At 42.8% G+C, this 12,906-nt stretch overlaps 1 protein-coding gene across 1 annotated transcript in view; it reads left to right on the plus strand.

Annotated features, from left to right (window-relative positions):
• The window catches only part of LOC103726548 (mucin-16), a 215,162-nt gene that overhangs the window by 86,328 nt on the left and 115,928 nt on the right, over window positions 1-12,906 (plus strand). The window contains exons 23-28 of the mRNA XM_029559169.1: window positions 1,162-1,334; window positions 2,535-2,570; window positions 6,903-7,027; window positions 7,225-7,292; window positions 8,332-8,504; window positions 8,607-8,642. Of these exons, the coding sequence (XP_029415029.1) occupies window positions 1,162-1,334; window positions 2,535-2,570; window positions 6,903-7,027; window positions 7,225-7,292; window positions 8,332-8,504; window positions 8,607-8,642 (611 nt within the window). The remainder of the gene's footprint in view (window positions 1-1,161; window positions 1,335-2,534; window positions 2,571-6,902; window positions 7,028-7,224; window positions 7,293-8,331; window positions 8,505-8,606; window positions 8,643-12,906) is intronic.

The raw sequence follows: 12,906 nt of genomic DNA on the forward strand, positions 1-12,906 counted from the left end.
AGATGACAGGAGTAGGATGTGGAGTTAGAAGAAGGTCCAGAACAGGAATCTTCAGAGAAATCCTACAAACAAAGGAAACAATCTGGCTTTTCCATTCTTTCAAGGGCTTGGCAGGAAAAGCATGGAGCAACCATGTATCACAAATTAAGAACTATTAGAACATAGCACAGGACTGCTTCTTTTCTTTTAAAACAAATTTTATAGTATTTTTAAATTGAATTTTTGCAAATTTCATAAAGTATATTTTGATCATATTTAGATCCCTTCTATCAGCCCCCCACTTACTACTCCTCACCCAATTTCATGTACATACACACATATTACGACCTGTAGTGTCAAATTTGTGTCCCCTAATATTTTCAGTGTGGGTCTATCCACTGGAGCCTGGTCAATTTACCCCGAGTCTCACCCTTAAATGGGACTGATTCACTGCTCCTCCCCCTTTCAGCAACCATTCATTGCCAATGCTTCCTCAGGTATGGTTGGGGTTCCTTGACCACTTCTTCACATCTATGATGGGATTTTGTCTGACTTGAGTTTACATGGGACTCGTGCGTGCTGTCACCATTGCTGTGAGTTCATATGGGAAATTGATCAACTGACTGGAAACCTCAGTTTCTTCACAGTCATCCACCTCTGGCTCTTATAATCTTTCTACCCCCTCATCCACAATGATCTTTGAGACTTGGAAGACAGAAGTCTGTTACAGGTGACAGGACTACTTCTTAACTCTGACACAGGGAAAGAGCTGCAGGAGCAGTGAGTCCTAGGGATGGATCCACCTGTCTCTACCTCCCTAGTACTGAGATTATAAGTACCACCACACCCAGCTTTTTTATGTGGGTTGTGGGAATTGAGCTCAGGTCTTCACGTTTGAAATTTTTTATCAGGACAGTCATTTTCCCAGCTGCTCTTATATAATGTGGGTACCAGTGGAGGCCAGAAGAAAGCAAAATATTGCCGTCTGGAGTTACAGGGGCTATTAGGTGTCCAAAGTGGGTGCTGGGAAGCAAACTCTGATCCTCTGCAAGAGCAGTAGTAAGTGATGTTAGCCACTGAGCCATCTATCCAGTCCCCAGCTTTCTTGCAAGCTGTCTCATCATCCAATTTGAGTATGTTGCTATACCTGTGTCTCCACCCCCCACCTGCCTCTGCCCTCAGGCCTGAGAAGGACAGATCAGCCACTGGAGTGGATATGATCTGCACCTATCGATCTGAGCACACGAGCACTGCACTGGACCGAGAGCAGCTGTACTGGGAGTTGAGCTATGAGACCAATGGCATCATCCAGTTGGACTTCATCACCCTGGACAGGGACAGTCTTTATGTTAATGGTCAGTGGATCAGCAGCTGCAGTGTGCATTCCCCAGGGAGCTCACTGCAGAATCTGTGGCTGATCACACACACACACACACACACACACACACACACACCTTTCTTGGAAATACAGGCGAGACCAAATTCGCACAGAAGTGGACAGATGGTAGATACAGAATTGCTTCTTCATGCTCTGATTTTATTATCTGGGGTTTGTCTTCAAGGGTCTGCACACACTTGCATGTGTGTATCTCTCTGTTTGTGTCTGTATCTGTGTGTCTGTGTGTATTTTGTTAAGGTTCAAACCCAGGGCCTAGTCAGACATGGTAGCACATCTTTAATCCCAGCACTCAAGAGATAGAAACAATTGGATCTCTGTGAGGATCTCTGTGAGTTTGAAGCCAGAATAGTCTACGTACTGAGTCCCAGGCCGGTCAGTGTATAGCGAGACCCAGTCTCAAAATAACAAACAAACCCAAATCAAACCCAGGGCCTCATATGTGCTAGACAAGTACTGTGTGGCTGACCTATGAGTTATATTCCCAGCCCTCAGGGTCTGTATTATGAAAGCATTATGTAAATATGACTTAAAAAATAAATCCAGGGCTGGAAAGAAGGACCAGTGGTTAAGAGCACTGGCTGCCTTTGGATAGGAACCAGGTTCATTTCCTATCATCCACATGGTGGCAAACAACTGTCCATAACTCCAGTTTCAGGGGATCTGATGACATCTTCTGGCCTCTATGGTCATTGCACACATGGGTGCACTTATATACAAGCAAAGAAAACACCCATAAACATAAAAATTAAATAAATGAATAAACAAATAAATAAATATAAGTAAATAAATCCAAGGTAGGCAGGGGGCAAACACCTGTAATCCTAGCTATTTGGGCTTGGTGGTATATACCTGTATTCTCAGATATTTAGGAGGAATTTAAAGCAGGAAGATTATGAGTTAAAGGTCTACCTGGGCTATAGAGTGAGTCTATTATTTGAAAGGATCAAGCTCAGTGGTAGAACACTTGCCTACCTTGTACAAGTCCTTAGGTTCCATCCCTAATAATACACATACGCACACATACACACACACATACACACACACACACACACACACACACACACACACAGAGGAATCTCAAAGACTTGAGTCTCTCACATCTTTTTCCTGTTACCTATCCTTTGAATATTGACTTTTCTTCTTATTCTTTCTGCAGGTTATAACCATTGGTTTCTGGCTTCCACCACTAGCAGTAAGTAATTTAGATTCCATTCTGCTAACCCCTACTCCACATCCCAAAAGAGTTTTAGTTCCTTCCTCCTGTCTCAGAAGAGATATTCCCGAAACAGACTTCAGACAGTGAAAATGACCTTAAGAGTTTATGATGGGCAATCCTCAGCTAAGAAATCATTTTCTCCTTTCATCCTTGGTTCATTGTATTTTTATTTCAGTTACTATGACTTCCACCAGCATCCCTGCAACAAATGAAACTCTTGTCCCAGGCTCCATGGGTATGAGCTTCTGCTTAGTGATACCTTCCTTCAGTAGTAGTAAGATGGCACAGTTGGTAAAATGTTTGCTGCACAAGCACAAGGACCTGACTTCAATCCACAGAAACTACTTAAAAAGATGGATGTGATAGTATGTGCTTGTAATTCCAGCACTGGTGAACTAGAGGAGTGATAGATTCCTACAAACCCCTCATGTCCCCTGACAATGAGACATGTCACCTGGAAAGCCTTCATGTTCCAATCACTCATTCAACAAGTGTTTCTTAAGCACTTAGTGTGTAAAATGCCCTGATGATACACCATACACAAAATAGAATGAGCTTGAGGCTTTGGTGTGCTTCCAGTGGGGGTGACAGAAGAAAGATGGGGTTGTTCTAGGAATACAGTCAGGTGACCTTAGACTTACAGGTACATGGAGGGGTTTCCTCTCACACATGCTTAGCTTTCTTTTTTCATGTGGACATGTGGGTGTGGTATGTGCAGATATTTATACATGTATGAATATGCATGTGGAAGCAAGAGGTCACTGCCTTGTGCCTTTCTTAATTTCTCTCCAGCTTATTTTATGAGACAAGCTCTCTCACAGAGAGATCTGCCAGTCTGTCTATTGCACTGGGGCCCAATCTCTCCTCAAAGCCCCCACCACTTTGTCTATGGTGTTGCGATCTAAACTCTCTTCAGAACTTTCACAAAGAGTTATATCTTTCCATAACTCTTATAATAAAGCTCTTGCCCAAAGGACAATCCACATCAGTGTCTCCCTTAAATACTAAACTTGAGACCTTTCACAGCTGTATATCAAGAGACCACATAAGACAGTGGAGCTTACCGATTTTGCTAGACTGGCTGGACACCAAGCCCTAAGTGTCCTCCTGTCTCTGCCTCCCCCGGTGCTAGGATTAAATGCATGGCTTTGTGCATGGGTGCTGGGGATCCAAACTCAGGTTCTCATGCTTGTGAGACAAGCCCTCTACTGATTGAGCCATCACCCCAGCTGTTTAGTTAGTTTTCAATCCAGGAAAAAAATGAGAACAACATAGGCTATGTGTAAACTTGGGAAATGCCATCCAAAAGGTCATGCTCTCCATGTGGACTGGTTCTGTTTGAGCCAAGACTCAGCATCCCAAACTCAGCTTTTGAAAGGCCCAGGGCAGATATCTATACCCTGTACTGGCTCGGGTGAGGGTCCTGGATAAGTGGGCACCAGCTCTGTCTTATTGTGGTCTCTTGTTTTACATCAGTGAAAGGTCTCAGTTTGAAGTTTGGGGAGGGGCACTGAAGTAGAATTAAAAGAGTTATTAATGCCATGGAAAGACTACACAGTGAGGGCTCTCAGGAGAGTTCAGACTCCAACATCATAGATATACAGGTACCATGGTGAGGGCTCTCAGGAGGGTTCAGACCCCAATGCACTAGACAGTCAGAATGGTGGAGGTTCTTACAGGTTTCAAAGGAAAGGGGAAATTCCATGTAGTCATGCTGCCTCTGATTTCAAAATGGGCAGTAGTTGATGGAAAGAGGGAAAGGGGATCTTGCATTATCAAAAAGGAATGTGTGACTCTGAGGAGGTGGAGGAAGTGAGGAGGATGAGGGCATAGCGTTAAAGTGTACCTATTTGTGATGGCTAATTTTTGTTGTTAGCTTTGACACACCTGAGAAGAGAAAGTTTCAGCTGAAGAATTGACTCCTGATGGTGACCAATATGGTACTGGATTATGAGCATATCTGTGGGTCATTTTCTTGACTGCTAAAAGATATAGCCCAGTCAACTGTGTATGGTGCTATACCTAGGCAGGTGGTCCTGAGCTGTATAAGAAAGATAGCTGAGTATGAGTCTGGGTAAGTGAGAAGTGTTCCTCACCCATGCCTTTGTTTCAAGCTCCTGCTTTGACTTCCCTTGATGATGGACTGTAATCTGTAAGATGAAACTGACTCACTCTTTTCCAAGTAGCTTTTGGTCATCGTTTTTATCACAGCAATAAAAAAAAGTCAATTATATGGGTGGGGGAAATGAGTCACCACCAGCAACCTTCTGAGGTCTTTGAGTCTGGCAACCTGAAATCTGTGAACTTCCTTGAGGAATTGAGAATGATTCCTGCCATTCTCCTAGAATTGCAGGACCCGGTAAGTCTGTTAGTTTGAGACACACAGTTCTGGGATAGGAAACTAGTCTTTTCCTTTACAATGGCTGTAAGAAAGAAGCTGCTGCAGCTGGGTGTGTCCTGAACAATACTCTGGTCTGGAGTCTGACAATCACCCAGTGATTAAAGCCTAGAGAGTATACTGACCACTGATCACTCAAGGATATGTGGTTTCACTATCATCTGGATCCATCCATGGACCTTGGGAAAAGGGTTAGGAGAGCAAACTCCTGAGCTACAAAGGCTTGGCTAACTCAGGATGTGTCATTTAGAGACTGTGTAGCCTGATGCCAGTCAGCTCCAAGGATCCTCCTGTGTTTGCCTTCCCAGTGCTGAGATTACAAATATGCACCACTGCACCCAACCTTTTACATGGGTGCCAGAGATTTGAACTCAGGTCAGAAGTATGTAACTTTTCTTTGGCTCAGATTTTTCCTCTATGAAATTAGCTTCCTAATACCATCCTCCACCAAATCAGTGACCCCAATTCAAGGAAAGAATGTGTGCAACATTTTTATTTCTTCAAACAATTTTTCTTATGTGTGGGGGGGTGGAGAAAGAGAGAGAGAGAGAGCTTGTATGTATGTGCACATGAATGTAATGAATGTAGATGCTAGGGATCAGCCTTGACTGTCATTCCTCAAGCACTGTCCACTTTCTGCTTTTCGAGACAGTCTCTCACTAGCCTGGAACTTGCCAAGTAGGCCAGGCTGGCTGACCAGCTAGACCCAGAAATCTGCCCATCTCCAACTTCCTAGTGCTGGGATTACTGCGTACACCACCACACCTGGTTTTCTGTTGTTATTGTCATTGTTATTGTGTTATTTTTTTTTTTTTGCATAGGATCAAACTCAGGCCCTGTTTAAAGGCACTTTAGTCACTGAGCCATCTCCCCAGTCCACCCTCCATTCAAAACAATACAAAATACTTTTTTTTAAAAACAAAAACTTGTTTTTATTAAATTTTGTTGTATTTCATACAGACTATCTCAAACAATCTGAATCATCTTTATGGTCCCGTCCCCACCAGCACCCTTCCACAGCCCCCCCATGGAACCCATATACTCTGTCTTGGGTATCAAGGCCCACTGACACACACACACACACAACTTTTTATTTTTTGTTTTTTAATCATGTTGGCAGCTAACTAGATGTGTCTATAAATCCTAGCACTTGGAAACTGAGGCAGGAGGACCACAAGTTTAAGACTAGTCTGAACTACAAAGTGAGGTCATGTCTCAAATACCAAAGGCCCAAATTTTAACTCAGTGATAGAGCATTTGCCTAGCAGACACAAGGCCCTGAGTTCAATCTCTAGTGTTGACCAAAAATATATTTAAATTTTTTTTGCATTTGCAAAACAAAACACTTTTAATTGAATATATTTATTCACTTATTATTAGTAAGTATATGGGAGTGGGAAATGTATGTGCCATGGCATACATGTCAGGTCAGAGGACAACTTGCTGGAGTTGGTTCTCTTCTTCCTCCACGTGGGTCCCAGAATCAAAACTAAGTTGTGAGGATTGGCAGCAAGAGCTTCCACACACTGAGCTATCTTGCTGGCCCCAAACTATCAATCTTTTAAAAAGATCAGTAAATACATGTGTTCCTGAGAAAAAGTTTGGATTAATGAAAAACTCAGAAAATAAACGTGTTGGGATTTCATGCAATCAGAAAGCCTGTTATATTTGCTTTCAACTCCATGGTGTCTCGAAAGAGCAATCCTTCATATTCAGTGCCTCCATAGAGCAATCCCATTCATGCTTGGAACATCACAGGTGATGCTGATCTCTGGTCTCCTCCCTGTGGAAGCTGTGTATCCTAGAAGAAGCCCTCTTTAGGGATGGAAGATATACATATGGCATGTCCAATGCTCAGGTTCACAGACCTCCAAGAAACTCAGGGTGTGTTTCTCCCACTCCCACTGCAGTGCCAGTCGCTCCTCTACTATGTTTCACCATCAACTTCACCATCACTAACCTGGAGTATGAGGACAACATGCATCACCCTGAATCCCAGAAGTTCAGTGCCACTGAGAGAGCCCTACAGGGACTGGTGAGAGCTCTGTTCATTGTATGCACTTTCCCACCAGATGTAAGTCATGCCCACAAGCTTATGACATACCCTGGAAGAAGGGCATACCCATCTCAACCTTGTCCTACAGATTCTAGCCTTCCTCATAGCCCAGTACATCTCACAGTCAACACTCTTCTCAACCCTCTAATTCATACCCTTCTCCCCTTTCTCTACAGTTCAGGTCTTTGTTCAATAAAACCAGTGTTGGCCTGCTCTATTCTGACTGCAAACTGAACATGCTCAGGTGAGTCCTAAGAACACAAGCCAGGGCTGCTCAAAGTACTACCAACCCAGCAGCATGGCCAACTTCTTGCCTTCCTTCCACCTGCACGCACACTGAACAGGTGGAATGCACACTGAACAGGTGGAGTTCTGGAAGCACTGGATCCAACACCAGTGTCCCCTAATCTTACCAGCTCTTCTTCAGATGCCCAGAGATTCTGCAGACTCAACAGATTTTGCTCCTCTCCTGCTCATCCATTATGAATTCCTTCCTTCATTTCCCCATTGTGGAATAAAAGGACATTTCCTTGGGGGCTTTAAATTCTATCCCCAAGAGTTATCTTAAAACATGGTTCTAGTTTCATTTCTGTTGCTGTGATAAAATACCTTGAACACAAGCAACATAGGAGAGAAAGGGTTTATTTTAACTCATAATTTCAGGATACAGCTCATAATTGATTGTTGAGAAGTCGCAACAGCGGGAGCTTGAGACAGCTGGTTGTATCACATCCACAGTCAAGGGCAGAGAGAAATGAGTGCATGCTTCTTGCTTACACTCGGCTTGACTTCTCTACCCTTGTACAGTTCAGGACCCCCTGCTTAGAGTATGGTGCCACCCACAATGGGCTGAGTCTTCCCACATCAATTAACTTAGTCAAGACATTTGTCCACAGACATGCCCACAGGCTAATCCAATGTAGACAATCCCTTGTTGAAACTGTTCTCAGGTGCTTCTAGGCTGTTCCTAGTTGACAGCTAAAGCTAGCTATCACGGACATAAATGTCTTTTTTCTTTCCTTTAACTTCCAAATCCAAGTATGTCTTATGTGAGCTTTCCACTCCTCACACCATAAGGATGTAGATTACTGAACTGCATTCGGTAAACATCCTTCGCTTCTTGTCTGCTCATGGCCACAGGCTGTTACTGGAAGTCAGTATACTCAGAGAATCTAAGACTGGCTTCTCACTGTACCAGCCATTTCATTTCCTCTGACTCTTTCCCTCCTGCTCCAGGCATCTTGGAGTTACCGATTATCATCATCTTCATCTGTCCTTCACAGGCCTGAGAAGAATGGAGCAGCCACAGGGGTAGATGCCGTCTGTACCCACCGTTCTGACCCCACTGGCTCTGGGATTGACAGAGAACAGGTATACTGGGAGCTGTACAGTCTGACCAATGGCTTCACCCAATTGGGGACATACACTCTGGACCAAAACAGTCTCTGTGTCAATGGTGAGCATTAACCATCTGTGCTCTATTCTATTGTAGAGCCTACATCCATCCTAACTTCCTTATCCCATCCCATGTTTGCTCTTTCTCTCCTTACCTCTGCAGGTTATACATACCAGATCCCATCTACCACATCCAGGAGTGAGTATTTTAACAGTTCACAAGACTCTACCAAACCCTTGAATCCCAGCCCTTTTGGAGAAAAGAAAGGAAAAGCCCAGTGTTCCCATTTCACACCTATAAACCACCTCCAGCTAGAATGAACAGACTTATACTCTAAAAAGCCCTAGGTGGGGCTGGGAAGATAACTCAAGCAGTATAGTGCTTGCACAAGGGATCTAAATTAAGCCCCTAGCACTCAAGTAAAAAGCTGAGCAAAGATATGTTTATATAGTTTAGAACTTGTCAAAATATAATTTTCTAGTGTTGCCTGTACTCTTTCCATAACTTTCCTTTACTAAAAAAGCTTAACTGCCAGGCATGGTGGTTCATGCCTTTAATCCCAGCACTCCAGAGGCAGAAATAAGCTGATTTCTGTGAGATCGAGGCCAGCCTGGTCTACATAGGGAGTTCCAGGCCGACTGGGGCTGCCCGTCTCAAATAGAAAAAAACAAAAACAAAAAAAAATTAATGCAATAGTGTGTTCTTATTTTTTTTATTGATTTTTAAAAAAATATTTTATGGGGCTGGAGAGATTGCTCAGTGGTTAAGAACACTGGTTGTTCTTGTAGAAGACCCAGGTTTGAATCCCAGCACCCACATGGCAGCTAACAACTGTCTGTAACTCCAGTCCTAGGGGCTCCAATAGCCTCTTTTGACCTCTGAGGGTATTGCACGATACTGGTCCACTTACCTACATGCAGGCAATACATGCATACACATTAAATAAAAATAATAAAAAACATTTTATTTTTGATGTACATTTGTATGCAGTTTTTTTTGTATGCAAGTATTTTGTTGAGAGTTTTTACATCTATGTTCATTAAGGATATGGGTCTATAGTTTTCTTTTTTGGTTGTGTCTTTACCTGGTTTCAGTATTAGAAGGAATTTGGGAGTTTTCTCTCTGTTTCTATCTCTTTGAATAATTTAAGTAGTATTGGTTCGAAATCTTTAAATTTCTGAGAGAATCTTGCTGTAAATTCAGCTGGGCCTGGGCTTTTATTATTTGGGAGGCTTTGTATTACTGTTCTGATTTCCTTAAATGTTATGGGTCTGTTTATACTGTTGATCTCTTCTTGGTTTAACTTTGGTCCCCATGATTTTAGATATCCTTCCATTTCTTATGAGAAAGTTCCATGGGTTGCTGAATAGAAACTGAATTCTTTGGTGCTTGGGTGGACTATTCGGATGATGTCTGTTAGGTCCGTTTGCTGTATAATGTCATTTAATTCAGATGTCTGTTTATCCTTTATCTGGTTGACCTGTCCAATGGAGACAGTGGGGTTTTGAAGTCCCATACTGTTACTGAGTTGAGGTTATTCTGTGTCTTAAAAGTCCTGTAGTGTTGTTTTTCTGAATTTGGATGCACCAGAGTTTGGTGCATATATGTGCATGTTGTAATACCTTCTTGGTTAACTGTTCCTTTGATCAGAATGCAGTGACCCTCTTTATGTCTTCTGATTATTTTAATTTGAAGTCTATTTTATCAGATATTAGAATTGCAATGCCTGCTTGTTGCTTAGTGTCATTTACTTCAAATATTCTTTTCTGTCCTTTCACCTGTGTGTGAGGTGGGTTTCTTACAGACAACAAAAAGGTTTTGTTTCTTAATCCATTCAACTAGGCTATGTTTTTTGACTGGGAAGTTCAGTCCATTGGTATTTAAAGTTATTATTGAACAATGCATTGGTTGCCATCATTTTGATTACTGTTAGTGTTTTTTGTCTAAATGTTTCCACAATTACACCTGCATTTAGTTTCTTTCATTGTCCCTGGGGTAGAGTTGTTCTTTTTGACATTTTTTGTATTGCTTCAAGTATTCTTTGAAGGGCTGCTTTTGTGGATGTGTATTCATTCAGCCTATTCTTGTCATGGAAGATTTTTCTTTCCCCTTCAACTATAATAGACATTTTTTGCCAGGTAAAGTATTCTGGGCTTGCATCTATGATCACCTAGAACTGGAAATACCTTGGTCTAGGCTTTTCTGGCTTTCATAGCTTGCATTGACAAGTCGGCTGTAATTCTGATGGGTTTTCTTTTACATGTGACTTGTTTTTCTCTTTCTGCTTTCATTATTCTCTCTTTGTTCTGTATGTTTGGTATTTTTACTGTGATATGCTGTGGAGAGTTTCTTTTCTGGTCCCGTCTATTTGGTGTTCTATGTGCTTCTTGTCTTTGTATGGGGATGTCGTTCCTTAATTTTGGGAAATTCTCTTCTGTAATCCTGTTTAAGATCTGGTCAATACCATTAACCTGAAATTCTTCTCTTTCCTCTATAATATGCAGATTTGGTCTTTTCATGGTGTCCCACATTTCTTGAATATTCCATTCCAGTGTTTTTTGAAGTTTTTCATAATCTTTGCTTGAGTGGTCCAGTTCTTCAACTTTATCCTCCAGTGTTGATATTCTGTTTTCCATTTCATTCATTTTAGTGGTGGGCTTTCTCCTGTTGTTTCAAATTAACTTATTGAGTTTTTCACTTCCTTCTTCATTTCAGCCTGAGTTTTCTTCAATGTTTCTGTCTTTTTTGTGGTTCATTCAGAAGTTTATCCCTATCTCCTTTTAGTTCTTTGAATTTTTTTTGCATGTTCTTTAAATTCATTGAATTCCTTGATCATGTTTATAATTGTTCTTTTAAATTCTGTGTCCTGGGTTATCTCTAGGGACTTCTCCTTGTAGAACTCTTCTACACGACTGGTGGAGTTTTGTGGGAACATGCTGTTTTGGTTTTCCATTTTATTATTTTTGATATTGGCACATGGGTTTCTTCTGTTGTTTGTGATTCTGGTATGAAATTCGAGCCTTATTTTGTTGAGTTGATGTTTGCTTCTGTTTCTATCATTGGTGTGCCTTGGTTGTCTTCTCATTGGGTATGTAAAGCTGGTTCGTCTAGATTTCAGATTCTCTAAGATTTTATTTTGGAGGGAACTAATGACTTCAGATCAACTGCTTAGGATTTCCCACAGAAATCCCAAGTCACACTCCAGTCAAGTACATTTTGGCTTTCTTCTAGCATTTGGACTCCCACTTGCGGGAATTCATAGCACAATTTGGGAAGTTCGCTAAGGGGAGGCAGGATTATAGCACTTGCAGGCAGTCTGGTAAGGTCTCAGCCCCTACTGTAGGTAGGGCAGAGAAGTCTAGCCCTAGCAAAGTGGGAGGGGCTGCACAAGATCACTATTGGGGCTTGGGCAGGGCACAATTTGGGGAGGCTCATCACTATGTGGAGGCCAGATCCAGGAGCTCTCAGGTGGTCTGCTAAGGTCACAGTCCCTACTGTAGGGCAAAGAGGTCTGGCCCTGGGGATGTGAGGGGGCCTCAGGTTATCCCAATTAAGGGGTTGGACATGGGCCTTTTGGGGAAGCTTAACACAAGGCAGAGGCCAGATCCAGGTGCTCTCAGGTGGTCTGCTAAGTCTCAGCCCCTACTCTACTGTAGGGAAAAGGGGTCTAGCCCTGGTGAAGTGGGAGGGGCCTCACGTGGTTCTGATTATACAGTTGGGGAAGGTGCAATTTGGTGAAACTCACCACCACATGGAGGCCAGATCCAAGCACTCCCAAGCAGTCTACTGAGTTCTCAGCCCCTACACCAGGGGAGGCCAGATTCAGGTGCTCTCAGGGGGTCTGCTGAGGTCTCAGCCTCTATCCTACTGTAGGGCAGAGAGGTCTAACCCTGGCGAAGTGGGAGGGGCCTCATGTGGTTCCAATTAGGAGGTTTGGAACGGCCCGATTTAGGGAAGCTCACCACCACATGGAGGCCAGAGCCAGGCACTCTCTTGTCCTTTTTGGGACATAGTCTCCTTGTAGCCACAGTTGGCCTGGATTCACTATGGAGACCAGGCTGGCCTCAACCTCTCCTGCCTCTGCTTCTCAAGTGCTGGGATTAAAGGTGTGTGCCACCACTCCTGGCTCGAATTAAATATTCTTAAAAAGAAAAGGAAAGAAAAAAAAAAAAAAGCCGAGCATAGTGGCACACATTTCTGATCCCCAATACTGGGAAAGCAGTGGGGCTTTCAGGTCAGTCAGTATAGCCTAATTGGGGAACTCCAGATCCCACAGGGAGAACCCTGTCAAAAAATAAGGTAGATGGTGTTTGCCTGAGGAGAATAACACCAGATGTTCACCTTTTGCCTCCAATACACGTCCACACTAGTGCATATACATATGTATATATGAACACACACAAACACACATACACACACACAGAGGAGAGAGAGAGAGAGAGAGAGAGAGAGAGAGAGAGAG

This window comes from Nannospalax galili, unplaced genomic scaffold (assembly GCF_000622305.1).
Source record: "Nannospalax galili isolate Female #2095 unplaced genomic scaffold, S.galili_v1.0 scaffold1009, whole genome shotgun sequence".
NCBI classification, from domain to species: Eukaryota; Metazoa; Chordata; class Mammalia; order Rodentia; family Spalacidae; genus Nannospalax; species Nannospalax galili.